Raw genomic sequence first — 26,431 nt, 5'->3', positions numbered from 1 at the left:
TAACCTGTGACAAAAGAGGCAAGAATGTGCAATAGGAAAAAGTCTCTTCAAAAATGGTGTTCAGAAAACTGGTAAACAACATGCGAAAGAATGAAACTGGACCACTTTCTTGCACCATACAAAAATATAAAGTAAAACTTGATTGAAGACCTAGATGTCAGACCTGAAACCATAAAACTCCTAAAAGAAAAGACAGGGGGTTCTTTTTTATTTTATTTTATTTTTATTTTTAAAAGAACCTCCATACTATCTTCTATAATGGCTATACCAATTTACACTTCCACCATAAGGGTTCCCTCTTCTCGTGTCCTCACCAACACTTACTATTCCTCGTCCTTTTTTTATACTAACCATTGTGACTGGTGTTAGGTCATATCACATTGTGGTCTTGATAAGCATGTACCATACAATTCAGTAATTTCACTACTGAGTATTTACATAAGGAAAAAGAAAACACTAATTTGGAGAGATATAAGCCCCTATGTTTACTGCAGCATTACTTACAATAGCCAAGATGCGGAAGTACCCTAAGTATGAATCAACTGATGAATGGAGAAAAAAGATACACACACACACACACACACAAACACACGTGCGCGCGCACGCGCGCGCGCGCGCACACATGCACACTGGAATATTAGCCATAAAAAGAATGAGAGCCCACCATTTGTAACAACATAGGTGGACCTAGAGAGTATTACACTAAGTGATATAAGTCAGACAGAGAAAGACATATACCATGTGATTTCATTTGTATGTGGCATCTAAAAAACAAATGAATGAGCAACAAAAAGCAGAAATAGAAACAGACAAACAGACTCGTAAATACAGAGAACAAACTGGTGTTGCCAGAGAAGAGGGGTGTAGGGAGATGAGCAAAAAAGGGGAAGAGTAAGAGGTACAAACTTCCAATTATAAAATAAATCAGGGGGTTGAAAAATACAGCATGGGAAATATAGTCAATAATATTGTAATAACACTGTATGGTGATAGATGGTAACTGCAGTTATCATGGTGAGCAATGCATAGTATATAGAATTGTCTAATCACTGTATTGTACACCTCAAACATTTAACATCATATGTCAACTATAATTCAATAATGAAAATGAAAAATCAAGTATAATGGGAAAAAAAAAGAAATCATATGTTCCTAAAAATCCACAACACAAACTAAATAGCTAACAACAAACTAATAGTCCTAACAAATATTGAAATTGGTTACTATCTTTAATATGTAGATTCCAAGATAAAAACAAAAGCAAAACCCAAGACCACAGTAGAGTAATGACCAAGGGACCTGACCAGCATTTAAAGGAGGATACATTAATAATATATATGGAATATATAATATATATGGAATATAATATATATGGAAAATTCCACATCAAAGGATTTGAAGAAATGCAAAAAGAACAAATCAGATACAATTTAATCACTTTTAAAACCACATTCTAAAAAGATTAATACCCACTGATGTGCTAACACAAATTAATATACTTACTGGCAATTGGATTTAAATTAATACAACTATTTTGGAATTCAATTTGAACTTAATTTTGCCTACTTAACAAAACCACTTCCATACTTGGTATATATAAAGCTATAAGGATGTTCATGGTGAGGCTTTTATAATAGAAAAAGATGGGAACAAAATAAATATCCAGCAGTAGAGAAATGGTTAACCAAATTGTGGTATATTTATATAAAATAAAAAGAAAATTATGTGGCCATTAAAAATCATGTTTTTAGTATGTTTTAGGAGTTTAATGACATGGAAAATTTCTACAATAAAATGTTAAATGAAAATATAGAATACCAAATTGCACATATAGTATAAGTTCAAAATATATATGTATCTTGTACCTGTGTGGCTCAGTGGGTTAAGCGTCTGACTCTTGGTTTCTGCTCAGGTCAAATCAATTTATATTCAGAAAAACAATAAAGATTATTGCTGACAGTGGAGAAACTGACATTGGTTTGAACTGGTTAACCTGATACTCGGAATGTGCGGAAGCATGTTAAACCTGGGCCATGTATTCATATTCTCTTTTTGTGGCAGATTGGAATATTGTTTTAGTCTTGGTCACCCCTCCTCCACAAAATGCACATTTTTATATAACTGTGGCCCTCTCCAGCTTCACATTATGACCAAGGCATTCTCAGAGACAAGCTGTTGATGATCAAAAAGAATACCCAACTCTGGTGGATTTGGAAGGTACATCTTGGGACTGACATATCAGGCTTTACTGCTGCATTAATTGTTTTTTAAAAACAATAGAATTTCTTTTTTTTCTTTTTAAAGATTTTGTTTATTTGACAGAAAGAGGGAGAGCACAAGCAGGGGGAGTAGCAGGCAAAGGGAGAGGGAGAAGCAGGCTCCCCACCAAGTAAGGAGCCTGATGTGGGGCTCGGTCCCAGGACACTGGGGTCATGAACCTGAGCCAAAGGCGGATGCTTAACCAACTGAGCCACCCAGGCGCCCCACAAACAATAGAATTTCTTGATGAATTCTTAGATCATGAGGATATATTAGACACTGTAGGCTTTCTTACTATCATAAGTTACCTCATACATCACGAAAATGAAAACACAGAAAGACCCCATCCTCTAATATCTTTTCCTATATCTCATTGTACAACATCTCCTATAAGTATACAAACATAGATGTCTCCCCACTTCTTCCTTTCTTTGGTCTCCAAAAAGACAAGAGTCAAATTGGAAAGGGAAGCCACTATTTGTTAATAGAGCCCTCCACATCATCTAGGTGAGTACACATGTTTTAAACTATTGACTTTTTGGAGGTGAGGCCCCTATTTTTGCCATCTGAACTATTCTAGTATCAGTAGTGTTGGGAGAATAATATGTTATTATATGTTTCCCTGCTGGGAGGGTAAAGTGCATTATCTTAGGTTAACATTGATACATCTACATGCCTGTGAATACCAGTGAATACTGTGAATGCCCTAAAAGTGAATTTAGGGGCACCTGGGTGGCTCAGTCAGTTAAGCATCTGCCTTTGGCTCAGGTCATGATCCTAAGGTCCTGGAATTGAGTCCCACATCAGGTTCCCGGCTTAGTGGGGAGCCTGCTTCTCAACCTCTCCCTCTGCCCAGCATATACCCTTCCATCCCAGCTTGTGCTCCCTCTCGTGCACTCTGTCTTACATGTGTGCTCTCTATCTCTCTCTCTCAAATAAACAAAATCTTTTTTTAAAAAAAAGTGAATTGGGGCCAGTCTTGGTCTCTCATAACTCTCAAATCATCACATGGGCATTCACTTCCTCCATCTACATCTCCAAATAGGAAATAACAGTCACTCTCAAATCACCCAAATTACTTTATCGTCTCTGACAGCAATAATATATAACATTTGCTTTCTCATAAATTTGCCATCAACTATGTGCCCTTACCTTATGAGGGGCATGCCAGATTTTCACCCATTAGTATTTAATACTATAATTACATAATTTTTATTTCAAAAAATTGACTGATTCTCAGTCCTTGCCTCAAACAAGACATGAATTTGAGCATGAAAAGTTTTCACCTTTAGATTGCAAGCAGTTGAGAATGTGTAAAAAGATGAATACATATTTATATTTATAAACATGTTATCTTTTAAATTACACTTTCTGCCTGATCCATACAAATCTAGAGTAGAATATATTTTTCATCTAAAATAGTTTTAATATAAATGCAGAAAGTTGTAATTTGATCACAAAATCCAGATTAGTAATTGTTGCCATTGTTTCTAAGGGCACTTTTTTCCCCATAAATAAGGTTGTACATGGACATTTCAAAAATACATGGTAACCTTTTCAGAATTGCTTCCTCTTATAATTATCTCATTAACATAGGGATCAGTTTAGTACCAAAAATACATAAAGAAAGAGAGACAGATTGAGAGAATGGAGAGAGGGAGGAAATACAGAATAATCCTCTCTTGTGCATGCCAAGAGCTAGATTTGGGCCCTGAACCAGTGCTTATCCTACATTCCAAAAGCTTCACTTTCCTTTCCTGAGTTCATTTTCACCTGAAGTTTTATAAGTGAGTCCTGACACCACATCATTTAATGCTCTGAGTCTGGGTTTTTTAATATGGTATTTGTCTTAAAACTGGTGGGCTGTGAGTGATGGTACGGGAAGGCAGTGGCATTCCTGAGTGCAATTCCTATTGACCTTAGTGTGCAGGACCACCAAGCCATGAGCTTTTTTGAGATGGACAGTCCTCTGAGAATGGACTGTCATTCTTATATCTGATGGCTTTTAACACTGAATGTTTAAATACTAGCAAAACACTGGTAATGATTATATTATAATCTTATTTTAAATGTTTTCTAAGAAGTCCCAAACCAATCTGTATGCAAACTTGTGACATCTAAGAAATAAGCTCTTTATTTAGGAATGTTACCTTCACATTTTTTGCTGAAGTTGTAATCTGTATCACAAACTAAATAATGACTTTTTAAAATGGTATCTTTAAGTGAATATCTAAATAATCCTTCACTCAGATATATCTCTGAATAGAGAAAACGCCTTTCTTTCTCATCTCCCAGTGATATTATTGCATTTATAAGGCACTTTAAGCTTATGGCTGGTTGGCTTAATGCAGTCATATATGGTATTAACAAGGCCAAGATCATAGAAGCTAGTTAGTTTTTTTTTCTGTGTACTAACAACAAACTGCGAGGAATCAGTCCAGAGACACTAGCACAGAGCAGAAATGGACCACAGCAATCGTCACCACTTCTTATGGTCCATCCTCCCAATGGGACAGGCAAGATGTGTTCTTTGGGCATCATTATTTCAAGGAGGATGTGGTTAGTCGCTTCGGAGGCCCTATCATCTACCTCTGAACAAAGCGGTCTTGATATTTAGGCATTAACTTTGCATTATAATCCCCTATCATCCTAATGGTTTGCTGTGACCTACATCACTAAAGCAGAAATAATAGGGTAGAATGAAATAGACTTACCTCCCAGGGATGTTGAGTGAATTAGCAAATTAACAAGTGTAAAGTGTTAGCATTTATGTAAGTGCTGGTGGTTGTCATTATTTCCAGGGACCTAATCTTACTTCAAATAGAGAATCTAAGTATATTATGCTTTTGTCAGAAAGGGATTTTCACCCACATCAGTTGTGTTTAAGCTGAACATAAAACAGAGGTGATAATAACATAGTAGTGATCATCACAATGCAGAGCTGTAAACCTTTTTTCTGTTAATGCTAAAACTATGTTGAGCAACTACCAATGCTTTTAAACTTTGCTTTCTAAGCTTTGTCCCAACAGTTATCTCTACAGTGATTATTCTTCCTGGGATGGGTGAGGGGAATAGGACCTATTCATTACTCATTCCCATAATGACTTGTATAGTGTATTGGATATGTTTACATCATACAGTCAGGCAAAGATTCAGTAACTGGTTTGACTGGAACATATTGCCATCACCGTTAAACAATAAAAATTCTTTTCTGCTCTGCCTTCCTGGTGTCCTCTAGAGGTAGCCCATATACAGATTGAAAACTCATGGGGATAAAAAAAAAAGGAAAACTCATGGGGAATTGAAAATTGAAGTGCTTTCCAACAAAAAGCACTGTACAGAGATCCTTTCAATTTGACATCTTTACCAAGGAATTTTGTTGTCACCTGCAATTTCTGAGGGGACTGTACTTGAGAGAATTCTTCCATTTCTTTCATCACTCTGATTTCACTTACCAAGGAAAGTTATTTAATGCTGATTGCAGGACTCTTGAACTCAGCCTGGGAACTGTAGCATGAACTCTTTGGATCTGGGCTCCTTGTTACTTATTTACATATTCATGTGAAGTGATTTTCAGGACTATTTGAAAACCTCTCTTGACTCAATATTGTATAATAGCCAAGATCTAAAGCTCACGTGTTTTTGGTTCTTTTTGTCTTACAGATAACAGACGAGTACCTTTGGAAAGGTCACGCTCTCGCCACAATGGAGCTGTCTCATCTAAGTGAATCCTGATGCCAAAGAATATGAAAATATTTAAGTAAACAAAATTCATACATTTTGAGAAAAACAAAATATCCACTCAAGGGATAGAGAATAAATTAGTGCATTAATTCAAGGATCAAGCTAAGCTGGGTGAAATAGCATGTATTTGTATTTGTAAAGCTATTGCAAGATGCCTCTCACAATTATACTAATACAAACACAGTTACAAGGATTATAAAACATGTGTTCATTTTAGTGTAAAGATGTGTATTATTTGTTATTGTGTGTGACCTGATGATAATGATGAAATGTATATTTAATTCAAAAACATTCAGTCTGTCAAAAAATTACAATGTTAATCAAATTGGCAGGTCACCCCCCCAAAAAAAGTAATAGAATTATTCAATATCTGCTTCTGATTCCTGTGACATAGAAAAAGAAAAGGCCAATGAAAATGTGAGTATTAATGATTTGGAGAGGTTCTCTGTAAGACAAGCCATTTTGGAAGCTAAAAAAAAGTACTGCTTCAACCCTATGAATTTATTTAGAATCTTACTCAAGTGAAAGCTGATGAATTCATCTGCTTTGGCTGAAATTAAACTTATCATTAATCTAGAGTTTCAATATGATGTTGCAGGCACTTATCTTTGTTAAAAATAAACCAGAGTTTAACAGAAGCAGTTAGAGAAAGAGACTTAAACTTTATTTAAAGAGGTATTTTCTAATTACACACATATATCTATCTACTTTATACAAATACCATATCACTATTTTTTGAGAAAAACCTCACATTTTAATGTTTATTCTGGGATGAACCTGAATATTGTTACCTTTATTAAGATTTTTTAAAGGTAAATATTGATTCCTGTTCTCTGTGGTTATTTCTTCTATTGCTTCTTTCTCTCATGACCCCCATGAAAGCAGGGAATAGAGTTTCTAAAAGACCTGAGAGGAAAAAGATTTCTCTCTGCAGGCAGCAGAAAACTGTCTGAAAGTTCAACTGTTTTTTCTCCCTTTCTATTCCCCTTTCCAATTCTACTGTGGTGGTCTGAAGAAGAAAAAAATTATATGTATGTGTATATAAGTATATGTTTATATCTCCTGCTACAGTAATTCCACATCCCAGTAACTAAGTGAACTTCTCAATCATCATCATACTTACTTACCTTACATTAACAAATTAAAATGATGCTGCCAAAACAACCCTACATTTTTCTTAAACAGATGAAGGCATAGAAGTTAAACTTAACTTACTTGTCTATTACTTTTAAATATGCATTTAAATAATGTGGTATAACTTCTCTGGAGTGTAATCTTAAAACTAACCCATGCAGATGATTGTCATTACTGTAAAAAATTTCTTATGTATATTTCTTATATAGAAGATCCTATTTCTACTTTTCCAAAGCACATTATAGATATTCAGAAAGAACAAATGTCTGACTGGCTTGGCAAGTCACCATCTGAAATAATGTAAACAAGTGACCAGTGATTCAGTTTCCTTTAAATAGTTGTATAATGATTCAAAGTGCTACCTTTTCCTCCAGTGCGTTCTTACTTGGGCATGATATTTGAAAAATCTCTGAAGCTGCTAAAATAGAGATCAAAAATAACAGTATCTGAGATTTTACAGTTTTATCCTATCTTAAGATACACATAGGCATACACAAACAAGTTTGAGGGACATAATAATTTCATACACTTTTTCTTAACAAAGATAGACAAATTTATGTAAGTAATTAATGTGTGTATTTTTGACTTAACATAATGTTTTCTGAAATCTTCATGGTATGGCCTAAGTCCTTTATTAGCCTTTCAGGCTGTAGGAAAGTGATATTTTGAAATATCAATCCTGACTAAAATTTAGGGACATTTGCCATGCCATATTATCAAGATGGTCAGGAAAAAAAAAAAAGATGGTCAGGAAAGAAATATTGATGTGTATCACCTCTTCAAGATGTGAACTTGCCTTATTTTTTTAGTTTGTGAAAAGAATGAAATACTATTATTTCTAAATTACATATTTGTATTTGGACAAATCCCACAATGTTTTCACAACAGTAGGGAACCTTTCAGGGTCTTTCATGAAATTCCAATAATTGAGTTAAAGGATTTGCTTCCCAGAGTTATAATAGTCCTGCTTTAGCCATTTGCAGTTTTGTTTGAGACTGAAAATTATCACCAAAAAAGTACATAGTAACATTTTTAGTATAGAACCAAATTATACTGAAGTCTTTTGTTAGGTTTTTTTACTGCCACAGTGAGATTTTCTTCAGAATGATTTTTAAAAATACAAAGTCCTTAAAATGTTTATTAATTGCATTCATCTCCTTTGGGTGCTGTAACAAAGTACCACAAACATGGTGGCTTAACACATCAGAAATGTATTCTGTTATGGTCCCTGTGGCGAAATGTCCAAAATGAAGGGTGTGCTCCCTCCAAAGTCTCTAGAGGAAAATCTTTCCTTGCCTGTTCCCACATGTAGTGACTACTGGTCTTCATTGGATGATGGCTACATCTGTCTCTGCTCCATCTTGACATCACTCTCTCCTCTGTGTATCTAATCTTCCTATGCCTCTCTTATAAGATCTTTTTTCCTGTTAAGGTTCACAGGTTCTGAGAGTTAGGATGTGGACATACCTTTTTGGAGGCACCTCTGCAGCCCAGTACAGTCTGCCCTCTGGCCCCCAAAATTTGTATCTGTCCCATGTGCAAAATATATTCACCCCATCTTAACATTCCCCAAAGTCTCAACCCATTATAGCATCAACTGTAAATCTAAAATTTCACCCGAACATCATCAGTTCAATTGTCCCAAATCTCATCATCTAGATCATCTAAATCAGGTACAGATGAAAATCCTTGGGCAAAATTCCTCTCCAGATGTGAATAAATGAAGCAAAATGAGGTATCTGCTTCCAGAATACAATGGTGGAACAGGCACAGGGCAATAGTTATACACATTCCTGATTGAAAACAGGGAAAATGGAAAGTAGAAAGAAGTAACATGGCCTGATGACCTTCAAAATTTCACCAGGCAAAGTCCCCTTTGGTTTCTTGGCATGACAATCCTCCTTGTTTCAGGACTCTATCCTGTAGGTCTGCAGTTATGGCCTCTTGGCCCATGGATCAAGTCTCTGTGCCCATGGTTTGCACTTCTGCCTCTGCTCCCTTGCTTGGGCCTCTGCCTCTGTACTTGAAGTTCTGCTCTGAGAATGACCTTTTATACTGAAGTGTGGCTCATGTTTGCAGCTTTATCATCCTCTTTCTTGCCTGTAAAACTTTGGTAGTCTGACAATCTCTCATTTTGTCCTGTCTCGGTCCTTTTCAGGCCAGGCTAAAACTGTTTCTCAAAAACTTTGTGGGCCTCCCATATATGTCAGATTGATTCAGTATTGAGATAAGTGTCCTCACAGATCAATAAGTCAAGCAGAGAGAGTCAATTATCATATGGTTTCACTTATTTGTGGAGTATAATAAATAGCATGGAGGACAAGGGGAATTGGAGAAGAGAAGGGAGTTGGGGGAAATTGGAAGGGGAGGTGAACCATGAAAGACTATAGACTCTGAAAAACAATCTGAGGGGTTTGAAGCAGCGGGGGGTGGGAGGTTGGGGGAACCAGGTGGTGGGTATTAGAGAGGGCACGGATTGCATGGAGCACTGCGTGTGGTGCAAAAACAATGAATACTGTTATGCTGAAAATAAATTAGTTTTTAAAAAAAGAGTCCTCACAGATCTTTGTTGGATAATGCCATCTCTCTTCTTGGCTTCTGTTGACATGGTTGAGTGGATCCATGAGTCAATGCCTAATCTCTTCAACACTAGCCAGAAGTTGGCTTTATCGCTAGAGCACACTATCCTAATAGCGCATCAGCTAATTTTAGCATCTTTTGCATCTGAGTGGGCTCAAAATTTCTGAATTATCAAGTGCTGGTTCCTTTCTGCTTAACAATTATTACCTTGATTTACCTCATTCCCCTTGTATTTTACTATAAGCTCAAGAAGAAAATGGGCCCTACCTCCAACACTTGGTTTGGAAATCTCAGCTCAATATCCAAGTTCATCACTAACAAATTCTACTTTCCACACAACTGTCGGAAACAATTTAGATAAGCTCTTTGCCACTATATAACAAGGATCACCTTCCCTCTAGTTTCCAATAAAATGTTCCTCAGTTCCTTCTGAGCTCACCAAAAGTAACTTTAACATTCATATTTCTAACAGCAGTATATATTTTTCTATCAAATGCATCACAATTCTTCCAGCATCTATCCATTATCCACTCCAAAGTTACTTCCACATTTTTCGTTATTCATTATAGGAGTACCTTACTTCCTGTTACCAAAATCTGTTTTAGGTTCCTGTGGCTGCTGTAACTATACACAAAACGTGATAAATTAACACAACAGAAATGTATTCTCTTATTGTATGGGGGGGGGCAAAAGTCCTAAATTGGGGTCTTGGCAGGTCTGTACTCCCTTTGGAAGCTCCAGAAGAAAATCTGGTCCTAGTCTCTTCCAGTTTCTTGTGACTGTCCTTCTTTCCTTAGCTGTGACCAAATCTCTCTCTCTTCTGTTTTCACATTACTTTTCCTTCTGTATATCTAATCTACCTCTACCTCTCTCTTATAAGAACACTTGTTGTGGCATTTGGGACCCACTTGGTTTATACATTAAAAATCTCATCTCAGTGTTCTTAACTGAATCACATCTGTGAAGACCCTTTTTCCAGATAACGTAACATAACAGGTTCCAGGAATTAGAACATGGGCATATTTGGGGGAAACCATCATTTAGCTCACTACACTAGCCATTGCACATAAATGTACTTTGCACTTCTTAAAATGTTCTTGGTGCTTAAGCCAAACTCAAGGTTTCCTCTAGAAGCTATCATTTGTATAGGCTACTGCATGCTTTGATGTTAAATAGCTGAGCAGGCCATTCCAAAATTTTGTTGATACTTTTGCTACTATGGCCAATGCTTAGCTTAAAAAAATAATTGGTTCCAACTCTGAGCTCTGGTATTTCCCTTTTACCCCTTTTATGGAGTCTTCGACCAAATGTCTTCTATGATTTATAATGCAGGCCTAAAACTACCTCTGATACAGAAGGATTCTTTACAAGCTGACTTTAGATATTGTGAATCCCTCAGCTGAAGGGAGAGGTGATAGCAAAGCCTGCTTTGAATGGGTATTGAGGGAGACTGTATCCATACAAGACACCCAGAAGAAGTATTTCAGTAGCAACATAACTTTGGATTCATGCTATCATTTTGCTTCAGATTAGCTACCTGCCTCTTCACAGGACCAAGAATGACTTGCAACCTTTATGTAATGCATACTTACTTATTAAATAAAGTTAAGATAATACATTAAATGTTGTCTGCCTATGATAATATTAAGGATGAGTGAAAGGCATAAATTGAAGTATAAAGACAGGATGTAAGAACATCTTAGAAGGAGAAACTTCAACTGTACAGAAGTACAAGAGTGTTCGTGGTTTTTTTTTTTTAAGATTTTATTTATTTATTTGACAGAGAGAGAGATCACAAGTAGGCAGAGAGGCAGGCAGAGAGAGGTGGGGAAGCAGGTTCTGTGCCGAGCAGAGAGCCCGATGTGGGGCTTGATTCCAGGACCCTGAGATCATGACCTGAGCCGAAGGCAGAGGCTTTAACCCACTGAGCCACTCAGGTGCCCCCGTGTTGTTTTGTTTTTTTAAAGATTTTATTTATTTGAGAGGGAGAGCATGAGCAGGGGGGAGGGGCACAGGGAGAGGGAGAAGCACACTCCCTGCTGAAGAGGGAGCCTGACCCATGACCCAGTCTCAGGACCCCAGGACCACAACCCGAGTCACAGTCAGATACTTAACCGACTGAGCCATCCAGGTGCCCCTACAAGAGTGTTTCTTTAAAGACCTGATCAGGGGGAAATCATGGGATATATTCAGATGTACATATCTGTGAGAATCATAAGATTTTTAAAAAAGTATTCTTTAGCACTTCTTACCAGTGTAGTGTAGAAAAGTTTGCACAACTTAAAAGTCCAGAAAAGTCAGAAGGGTGATTCATATCTTCCAGGGAAACTCTTTATACAGAGAAGGGTTGTTGGTTTTGGGTTTTTGGTTTGGGTGGGGTTTTTTGTTGTTTGTTTTTTTGGTCTCGATTATAGAATGAAAGCAAATGGACTTCAAATGCTCAGAGAGGTAAAAATCTGGAATAAGTAATAAAGCATTGTATATAATTATTCTCTGGAAGGCTTTCAAAAGAATCTCTCATCATAAGTGGGTTGACTTGAAGGTGGAAGGTTAGATAAGGTAATAACCAGATCTATAAATGATATGATCCAAAGTACCTGATGAAACCATTGTTTCCCTTAGAATTTTGGGCTGCTCTGGGAATCAAGTACTTCAGCTTATTTTTTTTCTCCCCCCAGAGGCAAATTCCTTAGTAGTGAGTCTGAAACCCTTAGTATCTACAACTAGGGGAATTTGAGTTTAATGCCAAGAACTCAAAGGAAGGTGGAAATCTGGAAATTGATATATATGTAATTATGTAATATGGTGTATAGCTTTGATTTATAATAAAAGGAAATGTATATCTGAAGATCCCATTAAAACCATGAGAGACTATGGACTCTGAAAAACAGTCTGAGGGGTTTGAAGTGGCGGGGGGGGTGGGAGGTTGGGGTACCAGGTGGTGGGTATTATAGAGGGCACAGCTTGCATGGAGCACTGGGTGTGGTGAAAAAATAATGAATACTGTTTTTCTGAAAATAAATAAATTGGGGGAAAAAAAAGTCTGAACTTATTTAGGTGTCTGGAGTCCCAAATAAAATATTATTATAGTTACTATGCATTGTAAGAGAAAACCACTTGGAAATTCATGAATTATGTGAATCATGACTTTCTAGTTTTTAGAGATTAGCCAGAATTCAATCTCAAGCCATGGTAACCATATATCTAATAGCGGTTCAGCCAATGTGTTCACCTATGTTTTGGTTAATTGAGGTCCAGACAATATTTTCACCTTTTGATGTTTATGAGCAAAGCACTAAAGCTCTTATCATATTATTAGAAATAATAATAAACCCTTAACTTCTCTAATTTTCTAAAGCCTCCAGTGTGGCTATTCTAATTGAGTACCCATTCAATGAACATTGCTTTTTAGGGCACAATTATGAATTAAACATAGCTCCTGCCTTCAGGAGTCTCAGTCTAGTGGGAGATGAGACACGTACAAAAAGAATTGCCAAAAAAAAAAAAAAAAGAATTGCCAAGGTAGAAAGAAAGTGAACAATGTCATAAGAATGGGATAGAAAAGGCCTATGGGAGTTAAGGAAAAAACAGATCACTTAGTGTTAGAGAGATGAAGTACAGGTATTGATGTGGGAAGCAGATATCAGTATAGACTTTTTTGGCACAGTGGTATTTGAACTGAAATTTAAAGGGTAAGTAGATTTGGATACATGAAGCTTTTATTTATACAGTTTTTAATGAGTACCTACCATGTATTAACCAAAGTGCTAGACTCTGAGAACATAATAATGAATCAAATAGATATGATCCCTATTCTTATGAAGCGTAGGGTTTTTTTTTTCTTTTTTGAGGATTTTTGAGGAGGAAGGGAAGGCATGGGCAGAAGTATAAATTCCATTAAGCATATGCAGGGAATATCAAATAATTCAGCTTGACTAGAGTGTAAGGTCCATGCAATGCTCCAGTGGTTGTGTATTTGGGGCTTTATTCTATAAATGGTAGGGAAATACTGAGGGATTTTGAGGAAAACAGTGATAATGGAGCACTTTAGAAGATGCTGGAAGCCTAGAGTAGAGGGAGAGGTCATAGAAGGCCAACTTTGTTGGAGGCTATTGAAATACTTTTAGTAAATAGTGAGGGCCTAAACTAGGGTAGTATCAGTAGGACAGATCCAGAAGGTATCTAAAGAACTGGCAATTGATTAGATGTTGAGGGTATGAGGAAAGGAAGGGTACAAACCTGACACTGTTTTGGACCTGAGTGATTGATGGGCTGCTTTCAACCAAAAAATTGAACACAAGGAGAGCTTGTCTTTGCAATGATACCATGGATATGCACAGCTGCTGCTCTGACACTTGGTGCAATCCCATTATCTGTACTGTTGAATGGTTCAGAAAAGCCTATATACAAGTAGCATCAAGTCATAAAGACAGAACAGACAGGAAAACATGAATCTGAAAAAGGAACTTACTCAGTGATACAATGATTATGATAAGAAGGGCAAAGGTAGGCTCTCCATGTTGTGTTCTTTTTCTTTCCTTCTTTTTCTCTTTCCTTTTTTTTTTCTCTTTTCTTTTTAGTAATACTGAAAAGCACTGAATGGCTGTTCAAAGAAACAAACTGACAAAGATTGAATGGACTTAAAATGTACTCATTCAGTTCTGGACTCATACAGGAAAAAGGCATTTAGACGAAGTATAATTATAGAAAAAGATTTAATTAGTTCATAGCTTGAACTTCTCAAGTGTCTGGTTAATATTTTAAACCATATGTTTAAGAAGTTCTGGAACAGTTACTGCTCTCTAAAAGAACAGCAAATTCTCCTGTTTTATACTATTTTCCCAGGAGTATCTCAAACTTCCAAAGCATGTGCAAATCTATCCCCTTTATACTAAATACCCTCCTAGTCAAAGAACCATAAGGCTTCCCTTCTCAATACATTCAATTGCTAGGTACAGGGAACACTGAATGACTTTATTTTAGCTAATATTCTTTTGTTCTTTTGTTTGGAAAGGGAACCTGTTTTATCAATCTGCTCTCTCTTATTCCTGCCCCTAGCCCCTGGCAAATACCTTGTGTTATTGTCCTTCTGTTGTCCTACAAAACCTCAAATACCGCAATAAGAATTAAAATACCCAAATACTATGCATTTTCACTTTGAATAGTTTTTGGAAACCCTTGGCATAGTAGCACAGTGACCTAGACTTCCTGACAAAAATCAAGTAATGGAGTATTTATCCTGACTAAACAACTGGTAGCACTTATGGCAGTGCTTGGGGGAAGGAGGAAAAGGAAATGAAAGGGGTCGTGGATAAGGTCCCTCAGCAGAATTCAGTATAATGATAACAATCATAGCATTTGTTAGATATCAATAACCTTCAACTCCAGAGCATCTGGGATAAAAAGCTGACTTGCTGTGATCTTAAAGTGTGTGGTACCATTTCCAAAAGGACTTTCACTTTTTGTTTCCATTATTCCATTATCTCCTTTCCAGTCTACGAGCATCCTCAAGAATCCTATCAAAGAAAAATAGCAACCTTCCCATGAATCTCTCTTCTTCAAGACTATCAACAACTACCTAGTTATCAAGTATAAATTCCTCTTAATCCTCATCCTACTTAAATTCTCCCACTTTTCTACAATGAACATCTAGTCCTATTGCTTCCTACCACTCAGAAAATTTCTCAGTCCTCTTTTTTTTCCTTCTCAGTTCTCTGTATTAGCAATTGTCTTAAACTAAATAAAGGCAATATCTCCAGTATTCATTTGTATTCTCCCCAATACCAGGGTCAAATTACCATTTCCATGGCTTTGACAAATTCCTATAAGCAGATGACTCTGCAATTCCTTCTGAATCCCTGAACCATCTCCAGTCTATAAATGATATCTCACACAATAAATTCAGTATCGTCCCAACCAAGTATGTTCTCTAGCAAACTGATCCTTCCATCTAGATTGCCCTTTTCCTTATGTGTACTATATCATCCCAGTCTCTAAGGCTAGAAACACCAGAAGCATCTTGTATTATACCTCTCCCCTAATACCCAGTCAGGCACAGAAGTTGGTCACCGCTGAACCATTTTATACAATGTTTTATACCATTAGAGACTGCTTCCTAAACTGCCTTCCTTGACCCTCTTCAAAAATTTTTGTTCCTCTTAATTCTAAAACTAGTATGGGCTTCAAAATTCTCAGGAGCAGACTCAAATGTAATGTTGAAACCGCTTCACAATCCCTCCAGCCATGCTGCAATGGATTTTTCACTGGAGCTTGCCAATGATAAACAAACATAACTTCCTTAAATCTCCTTCTCACATTAAAATAAATTGTGTTATCTATGCTCCCACAGCAATTTTCTCATACTCCTATTATGGCCTTTATTTCATTCTGCCTTTTACTAAAGTTAATTGTCTGTGTCCTTGACTAAAGTACGTTTCCTGAAGACAACAACCATCTCATTCATCTCTGGGCCTTTACACAAAGCAATTGTTCAATGAACTCATGTGTAGTGTCAACTCTCAGTGAATTAAACAAATGAAAAGGAATGTTTGATATGGGTGATGGAAAATCACAACTAATTTCCTCATCCAGGTGAGAACATAGCCTTCATCACTGTCCTGGAAACTGAAGACCTGCCTAAGGTCAGCATTGAGGACGAGCTCTCCTAACTACAGATGACTGGAAGTTGATTTCAGAGGAGTGCTTTCAGGAGCTGATGACTAATTGAAGACAAGGAGGAAGGTTTTTCCTCCAAGGTCAAGCTTTTAACAAGTATCTGCAATGTACACTGAGGGATTTGGCTATACTCCAATTATACTAATATGTTTTATACATGGGCCTCCAGCATCCAGGAACCACCTCCCTAAACAATTTAAGAAGTGTAAATATCAAGGCAGAGTTGTAAATGTGGAACTTATTTGTAATGTACCAACCTCATTATTATCCAATGTCATAAGGTGTAGTCAGGGCAATTATGCTGCCTGCTTTTTATTACAATTATTTTACTTTTTTTTTTTTTTCTCCAGAAGTATTGATTTTTTTTTTCCAATTTATTTATTTTCAGAAAAACAGTATTCATTATTTTTTCACCACACCCAGTGCTCCATGCAAGCTGTGCCCTCTATAATACCCACCACCTGGACAATTATTTTACTTTTTAAAAGTGCAGTATATCCTTGTAAGTGTCTACTCTTCTGCTCTGCCTAAGAACCTACCCTGTCTATGTGTTCTGGAGTAACAGATCACAGGAACTTTAGAGTCAAGGGATTAATGAGCATCCTTGTAGCAAAGGGCTTCACCCACTGACACTATTTCCTTCACATTAGGCTTCACTGTGTGTTTCAACAATTCAAGTTATGAGACCTTGTGTATTTCTCCATACAAGAAATTTTACAATCTAAAATACAGAGTTATTGCTTCCTCCTCGCTCCCACCACCCGAGCATGCAGATATGTGTATGTCCCTGTCACATAGAAGCTGAAAATTTTGCAAAAACCTTCAAACTCTTGATTGCCAGTTTATTGTGATACAGCTCAGAGCAACCTCCTAAGTGGTCCCTTGGCAGATAAAGTGAGGGGAAGTAGCTCTGATTTTTCTGGTTTGGATCAGAAAGTCAGCCACTACACCCAGCCCATAATTGCCATTTCCAGGTTATCTCTTTCTCTTTCCCTCCTTCTTGGTTCTCACTACATTTCATCAACCACCCAAAACAGGAAAGGCAGGTGACCTTCTGACTGTATATTATATCTAAGCATTTTGTGACAACAGTTCTCTTTTCTTACAAAGGAGCCCATCTAGTCTATCTACAGACTTCCTCGGGTTTCCCTGGTATTAGGCAAGAAATCTGCCAGGCAGCAGCAGTCTATTAGTGAGCGAATCTGTTTTTAAGGGTTTTGAAAAGTGCCACTGCTTTCAAAGTTTCCTTGAAAGAGAAGGACCAAAAAGAAAAAAAAAATTAGTAGTTAATCTTTGCACCTAAAAGGTTCTTCAGGGACATTATTTCCCCTAATCATAGCATCCCCTTATCTTTTTGCTTTATGACCCAACAACCATGTCAACAACAAGGTATTTATTAGTTCATTACTTATTCTACAAATGCCCACTGAGCAACTACTGTGTGACAGGCGTTACATAATAGTGGGCAAAAATAGACATGATTCAGATCTTCATAAGCTTACAGTCAAGTAGAGCATGCCAATAATAAACTAATCTATATATGATTACAATTGAGTAAAGTGTCTGAGATGGAAATAATACAAATACCATAGGAGAAAATAATGGTATATATGTGTGTGGTGGAGAGGGGCCATAAATTAGACTGGGTGGTCAAGAACCACTTCTCCAAAGAAGTGATATTTAATTAGAGACCTAAAGAATGAGTAGAACTTAACCACGTGAAAGTGAGCATTTGTGTAGAGTAAACATAAGGGAAACAAAACACATGCTATGGAGTAATGTATTAGTCAGCTTTAGATAGGTTGTGCTATTGTTACAAACAATAAAACCTCAATTACCACACCAAAAGTCCATGTGGCAACTACAGGTCATCTGTGGTTCAGTTTTTTTTTTTAATTTTAATATCTTAATTTAATTTTATTTTTTCAGTGTTCTAAGATTCATTGTTTATGCACCACACCCAGTGCTCCATGCAATACATGCCCTCCTTAATAACCACCACCAGGCTAACCCATCCCCCCCCACACCTCCCTTCCAAAACCCTCAGTTTGTTTCTCAGAGTTCACAGCCTCTTATTGTTCATCTCCCCCTCTGATTTCCCCCACTTCACTTTTCCTTTTCTTTTCCTAATCTCCTCCATGTTATTCCTTATGCTCCACAAGAAAGTGAAACCTTATGATAATTGACTTTCTCTGCTTGAGTTATTTCACTCTCTTTGCTTGACTTATTTTCCCCTTTCTCCACATCCTCTCCAACACATGTTGTTTCCTGTCCTGTTGATTTTGGCTATTCTAACTGGTGTAAAGTGATATCTCAATGTGGTTTTTATTTGAATTTCCCTGATAGCTAATGATGATGAACATTTTTTCATGTGTCTGTTAGCCATTTGTATGTCTTCTTAGGAGAAGTGTCTGTTCATGTCTTCTGCCCATTTTTCTGACATAATTATCTGTTTTTTGGAGTTTGAGGATTTCTTTATAGATCTTGGTTATCAGCCCTTTGTCTGTATTGTCATTTGCAAATATCTTCTCCCATTCCATGGGTTGCCTCTTTGTTTTGTCGACTGTTTGCTCTGCTGTGCAGAAGCTTTTGATTTTGATGAAGTCCAAAAGTTCATTTTCACTTTTGTTTCCTTTGCATTTGGGGACATATCTTGAAAGAAGTTGCTCTGGCTGATGTCGAAGAGGTTACTGCCTATGTTCTCCTCTAGGATTTTGATGGATTCCTACCTCATGTTGAGGTCTTTTATCCATTTCAAGTTTATCTTTGTGTATGGTATAAGAGAATGGTTGAGTTTCATTCTTCTATACATAGCTGTTCAATTTTCCCAGCCCCATTTATTGAAGAGACTTTTCACTATATTTTTTCCTGCTTTGTTGAAGATTATTTGACCCTAGAGTTGAGGGTCCATATCTGGACTCTCTACTTGGTTCCATTGGTCTATGAGTCTGTTTTTGTATCATGCTGCCTTGGTGATCACAGATTCATAGTAAAGCTTGAAATCAGGCAACGTGACAATCTCAGCTTTGTCTTTATTTTTGAACATTTCCTTAGCAATTCAGGGTCTTTTCTGGTTCCATACAAATTTTAGGATTGTTTGTTCCAGCACTTTGAAGAATGCCAGTGGAATTTTGATCAAATGACATTGAAAGTATAGATTGCTCTGGACAGTGTAGCCATTTTAAGAATGTTTGTTCTTCTGATTCATGAGCATGGAATGTTTTTCGATCTTTCTTTGTCTTCAGTTTCTTTCATGAGTGTTCTGTAATTCCTTGAGTACAGATTTTTTACCTCTCCAGTTAGGTTTATTCCAAGGTACCTTACGGTTCTTGGTGCTATAGTAAATGGAATCGATTCTCTAATTTCCCTTTCTACATTTTCATTGCTAGTGTATAAGAAAGCAATGGATTTTTGTGCAATGATTTCGTATGATGCCACATTACTGAATTTCTGTATGAGTTCTAGTAGTGTGGAAGTGGAGTCTTTTGGGTCATCCATATAAAGTATCATGTTATCTTCAAAGAGGGAGAGTTTGACTTCTTCTTTGCCAGTTTGAATACCTTTTATTCCTTTTGTTGTCCGATTGCTGTTGCTAGGACTTCTAGTACTATATTGAACAATGTTGGGGAGAATGAGCATCCTTGTTGTGTTCCTGATCTCAAAGGGAAGGTTGCCAGTTTTTCCCCATTAAAGATGATATTTGCTGTGGGTTTTTCATAAATAGATTTTATGAGTTTGAGGAATGTTCTCTCTATCCCTACACGTTGAAGCATTTTAATCAGGAACGGATGCTGGATTTTGCCAAATGCTTTTTCTGCATCAATTGAGAGGACCATTTCTTCTCTCTTCTCTTATTGATTTGGTCTGTCACATTGACTGATTTGCAAATGTTGAACACACTTGCAACCCAGGGATGAATCTCACCTGGTCATGGTGGATAATCTTTTTAACGTACCGTTGGACTTATTAGCTAGGATCTTGTTGAGAATCTTAACATCCATATTCATCAGGGATATTCGTCTGAAATTCTCCCTTTTGGTGGGGTCTTTGCCTGCTTTGGGGATCAGGGTAATGCTGGTTTCATAGAGATAGTCTGGAAGTTTTCCTTCTGTTTCTATTTTTGGAAATAGCTTCAGGAGAACAGGTATTATTTCTTCTTTGAAAGTTTGGTAGAATTCCGCAGGGAATCTGTCAGTTCCTGGGCTCTTGTTTTTTGGGAGGTTTTTGATCACTGCTTCAATATTGTTACTAGATATTGGTCTATTCAGGTTGTCAATTTCTTCCTGATTCAGTTTTGGAAGTTTATAGTTTTCTGGGAATGCTTCCATTTCATACAGGTTGCTTAACTTATTGGCATATAACTGTTATTAATAATTTCTGATGATAGTTTCTATTTCCTTGGTGTTAGTCGTGATCTCTCCTCTTTCATTCATAATTTTATTAATCTGCATCTTCTCTCCTTTCTTTTGGATTAGTTTGGCCAGTAGCTTATCGATCTTATTGGTTCTTTTAAAGAACCAGCTTCTAGTTTTGTTGATGTGTTCTACTATATCTCTAGTTTCTAACTCATTGATCTCTGCTCTAATCTTAATTGTTTCCCTTCTTGTGCGTGGGGTTGGCTTAATTTGTTGTTGATTTTCCAGTTCTTTTTTTTTTTTTTTTTGATTTTCCAGTTCTTTAAGGTGTAAAGAGAGTTGGTGCGTTCAGGATTTTTCAATTTTTTTTGAGTGAGTCTTGGATGGCTATGTACTTCCCCCTTAGGACCTCCTTTGCCTTATCCCATGGGTTTTGGACTGATGTGTCTTCATTCTCATTGGTTTCCATGAATTGTTTAAGTTCTTCTTTGATTTCCTGGTAGATCCAAGCATTCTTGAGCATGGTGGTCTTTAGCTTCCAAGTGTTTGAATTCCTTCCAAAACTTTTCTTGTGGTTGAGTTCCAGTTTTAAAGCACTGTGATCTGAGAATATGTAGGGAATAATCTCAGTCTTTTGGTATCAGTTGAGCTCTAACTTGTGACCCAGTGTATGGTCTGTTCTGGAGAATGTTCCATATGTGCTTGAGACGAATGGATATTCTTTTGTTTTAGAGTGGGATTTTCTGTATATATCTATGAGGTCCATCTAGTACAATGTGTCATTCAAAGCTCTTGTTTCTTTGTTGATTTTCTTCTTAGATGATCTATTATAGAGAGTGGTGTGTTCAGATCCCCTACAATTAATGTATTCATATCAATATGACTATTTTAACAGCTGGCTTATGTAATTGGCTGCTCCCATGTTGGGGGCATAAATATTTACAATTGTTAGATCTTCTTGTTGGATAGACCCTTTAAGGATAATGTAGTGTCCTTCTGTATCTCTGACTACAGTCTTTAGCTTAAAATCTAATTTATCTGATATGAGAATCACTACCCAGCTTTCTTTTGAGGCCCATTGGCATGAACGATGTTTCTCCATTCCTTCACTTTCAGTCTGGATGTATTTTTAGGTTTCAAATGTGTCTCTTGTAGATAGTATATGGATGGGTCCTGTTGTTTTATCCAGTATGCAATCCTGTGCCTTTTTATGGGAGCATTTAGGCCATTCATGTTGGGAGTGATTACTGAGATATAAGTTTTTATTGACATCATGTTGCCTGTGAACTCCTTGTTTCTATACACTGTCTCTGTAACTTTCTGTTCTATGTCACTCTTGGGTTCTTTCTTCTTTTATAGAACCCCCCTTAGTATTTCTTGTAGGGCTGTCTTGGTGGTCACATAATCTTTTAGACCTTGCCAGTCTTGGAAGCTCTTTATCTCTCCATCCATTCTGAATGTCAGCCTTGCTGCATAATATTCTTGGCTGCATGTTCTTCTCATTTAGTGCCCTGTATATGTCTTGCCAGCCTTTTCTGGTTTGCCAGGTTTCTGTGGACAGATCTGACATTATTCTGATGGTCCTTCCTCTGTACATAAGGAATCTCTTCCCCCTAGCTGCCCTTAAGACATCTTGTCCAAAATTATGGTTCATGAATCTCACAATTAAGTGTCTGGATGTCTTTCTAGACTCATTGATCTTGGGGGATATCCCTTCTGCCTTTTGGACCCGAACGCTGGTTCCATTCCCCAGATAGGGAAATTTTCATCCAGTATTTGTTCAACTTTATCTTCTAGTCTTCTTTCTTTCTCCACCACCTCAGGGATCCTAATAGCTCTGACAATGGAATATTCCATGGCGTCATTTGTTTCCTTAATTCTGTTTCCATGGCTTCTAAGTTGTTTGTTCCAGGCCTCTTCCTGGTCCTGCTTTTCTATTAGTTTGTCTTCTAGATCACTAATTCAATCTTCTTCCTCAGTTACCCTAGCTGTTAGAGTATTTAGATTAGATTGGAACTCATTAATAGCATATCTTACTTCTGCCAGATCAACTTTCACTTCTGCCCTTAGAGATTCTATGTTGCCACTAATTGTATTCTCCAACCTAGCCATTGCCTGCACAGTTTTTACCCTGAATTCCATTTCTGACATATTGTGTATGTCTATACCCAATAGTTCTGTGGCAGAGGTTGCAGTCTCTGAATTTTTCCTCTGTTGGGTGTTCCTCTCCTAGACATTTTGGTGATAGGTGGTTGAGGGGATGTATAGATGAATATATAAACCATGATCCAGTCAAGGTGCACCTTGGAACATTTTGGAGCAATTGGGAGTCACCACCAAAAAGAAAGCAAAAAGGAAAAAAGAAAGAAAAAGAGAGGGAAAAAAGAGAAAAAATCCAGCCAAAATGAGACCCCAAATTAAGATTTATAAGGTACATAAACCAAAAATGAACCAAAAAAAGACTGACAAAAGTAAAAGACAAGAAATTTAAAAAAAAAAAAGTCAAAATGAACCCCCAAAATAAGACTTATATAGTACAAAAACAGAAAGAAATACACAGAAACACTGACAGAAGAGTAATATAGGAAGGTGGTTATAAACCTTTGATGTGAGCAAGGAAGGTTATTTCAGTACTTCCTGGTTGTATCTTGTTATCTTTGTTAAAGGACTCAACTTTCCAAGAGACACAGTGAAATTAAAACTGGCTTATATATAAGGGAAAAAGGATTACCTTGAAGCTTATATCTATCTATATATCTATATCTATATCTATATCCATATATCTATATAACTATATCTATCTATCTATCTATCTATATATGAAAGAAAGAAAAAGAAACCCAGGTATATGTATGAAAAAAAGTTCAAGTTAAAAAGTTATTATGTAATATGTTGTAATAGTGAGTAGGTTAAAAAAATAGAAGAATCATGAGAACTAATTTAAAAAGAATTGTATCTATTAAATATATAGGGTTTGGGGCAATACTGGGGGTTTAATATATTGTTTTTCCCCTGATGTTGGGGCTTTACAGTTTTATGGGGACTCTGTGGTCATTGTCCTCTTGTTCTTTGGGCTTGTCTTTGGGCTTGTTCAGGGGCCTGCTTTGTTGTTTTTCAGTCAGTCTTGCTTGGACTGAGTCCATCTGCCCCCTAGCAAGGGGCTGGACTCTGTGGAAACTGGTTTTTCAGGTTTTTGTTCTCTGGAGGTTTTTATTTTGGGGCAGCTTTTTGCCACTTTTTAGAGGGCTAGTAAATTGTAAAGTAAATTGTCCACACCCAGTCCTAGGCCTCAGAAAGAAGCCTTGGTTCACTCCCCACTGGATGGTCCAGAACATACAGACTCCCCCTGTACAATCTCCAATGAATACTGTACCTCCCACAGCAGTGTGCACTCCCAGTCACCATCTCAGTCATCGCCTGAGGCCCGCCGCTTGTCTCTGCACCCCTGTGCCACTAAAACCTAAAGAGATATTGGTGCAGAGGAGCACAATCCTGGCGGATGTCAGGACACCTGTCAGGACTGCCATCTGGGGTCCATGCCCATGACCCAGAAGAGATGCAGGTCTAAGAAGTCTGCAGTCCTAGAGACCACTGTCTATGCCCACACCAGCGTCTCTTAGCAGTGGGCAGGTGTGCGCCCAGCCCAGTGGAAAGCCGTGGGCCCAGGGGAATTGGAGCCCCTGCTGAATTCTCTCAAGCATGGGTAGTTGCCAGCTATGACTGTCCTGGGACCATGTGCTTAGGACTGTGCCCATGGTCACGCAATTCTACCAGTTGCCTCTTAAGACCTTTTGCTCTTTTTGAGTGCTTTTAACCAGACTCCAAGTTAATGCTGGTCCCTAAGCACAGGGCACTTTCATATTGGGGTATTACTTTCCAATGGGTCACTTCTGGTGGCTCCCTCCTACTTCTGCTTATCCTTCAATATCAGTCTGAGTGTTCCAACTCTGCTTTACCTCTCCACAGATGATCTCCTGCCCCCATACAGATCCAGAAGTGTATAATCTTACATCTTAGGCTGATTTCATGGGTGTTCAGCATGTTCTGGTAGATATTTAGCTCACTTCAGGGGACCAGTTGAAACAGGGTCTCCTACTTCTCCACCATCTTGCCCCTCCTCCTGAGCCCTTATGTGGTTCAGTTTTTTATGCATTCTTCATTCAAGGATCATAGCTGAAGGATGTGCTTTTATTTGGGACCTGCCATTCTTACCTCAGTGGGAAAAGAACAAAAAAGTCTGAACCATGCCACGGCTCTGAAAGTTTCTGATCATACATGGTGAATGTCACTTTGGCTTGCATTCCATTAGCCAAAGCAAGTTCTATGACCAAACACATATTAATTTGGCAGGGCTTATGGCAGGAAGCAGGGATGTGCTCTCTAACAGGGAGGAAAAATTAATACCTGGAAATAATAACGCAATCTATCACAGCCCTTGTCTGACTTCCACCTATCCCTTTAATAGACATTAATTTCCCAGGGTCTCAGTTTCCTCATCTCTAGAAATGTTATTTAAAATAACTGAAGAGAATCTCAGATGAGTTTTCAAGGGTTGGTTCTGGCCCTCAAGGTAGGTAGCAAGTTGGGGGAATAAAAATTGTATAATCTAGATTCAGTTTTCTCTACATTTTCCTTTGGCATTTTATTTCAATTACAGTAATAGAAAACAAATTTTGGCATGCTACCTTGGCCACTAAGTAGCTGTGCTACCTTGGGCAAGTTACTTAAACTCTTTGAGCCTTAGGGTATTGTAAGAATTATATAAAATAATATATGTGAGAACATTTTGTGTATTATAATGCCATACAAATACTAATCATTATATTTATCTCACTGCCATGATCACCTCTACTAAGCCTCATCAGTTTCTCTCATATCCTTAATACCACATTTCAGCTAGCCCCTTCAAGCTCACCATGTCAAAACTCAGAATTATCTTCTTTCCCAGGCAATTCCCATCCAGCTCCCACTCCAGGCTTCATTGTGTTTATCACTAGCACTGATGTGCTTCTTATCACCAGGGTTTTGAAACTTCATTTTGTTTTTGACATCCACACCTCCACTCAGTTCTATGAATTTTCCCTTCACAGTGTAGTACACATGGATCTCCCTGATTTCAAAGCAACCACCCACAGCCAGATCCCTGTGTCCCACTCCTTGATTACTGTAATAATTGCTCTTTCTGCCTATACTTTCACCCTTGTCCAAAGCAGCCATTTGATTATCTGATTCCCATACTCAAATCCCCATCATAGCTCACCAATGAATACAAATTTAAAATCCAAATTCTTCAGCTTAGTAGCCAATACCCTCCAAAATTTGGCCTAGCTCACTTTTTCCAAATTTTCCTTTCACTTTTTTTTTAAAGATGTAATTACTTATCTGACAGAGAGAGATAGTGAAAGAAGGAACATAAGCAGGGGAAGTGGGAGAGGGAGAAGTAGGCTTCCCACTGAGCAGGGAGCCCGGCACAGGGCTCAATTCCAGGACCTTGGGACCATGACCTGAGCCAAAGGCAGAGACTTAATGACAGAGCCACCCAGGTGCATCTTTTTTTCTTTTCTTCCCCCCCCTTTCACTCTTACCTATATATCTCTGCTTCAGCCATCACAACCTAACTCACCATTCTCTAAAAATCTCAATTATCTAGATCAGCACTGGCCAGTACAAATATAATGCAACAC

At 37.6% G+C, this 26,431-nt stretch overlaps 1 protein-coding gene across 2 annotated transcripts in view; it reads left to right on the top strand.

Annotated features, from left to right (window-relative positions):
• DIAPH2 (diaphanous related formin 2) overlaps positions 1-6,226 on the top strand; it is a 980,408-nt gene extending 974,182 nt beyond the window's left edge. For both annotated transcript variants that reach the window (XM_044235543.1, XM_044235542.1), the window contains one exon: positions 5,923-6,226. In XM_044235543.1, the coding sequence (XP_044091478.1) occupies positions 5,923-5,987 (65 nt within the window). In that variant the 3' untranslated portion in view covers positions 5,988-6,226. The remainder of the gene's footprint in view (positions 1-5,922) is intronic.
• Positions 6,227-26,431: the final 20,205 nt, after the last annotated feature.

The sequence above is a fragment of the Neovison vison genome, chromosome X (genome assembly GCF_020171115.1).
Source record: "Neovison vison isolate M4711 chromosome X, ASM_NN_V1, whole genome shotgun sequence".
Taxonomy (NCBI): domain Eukaryota; kingdom Metazoa; phylum Chordata; class Mammalia; order Carnivora; family Mustelidae; genus Neogale; species Neogale vison.
The sequence above is the reverse complement of the archived record's forward strand: the minus strand, read 5'-3'. Positions and strand labels throughout refer to the sequence as shown.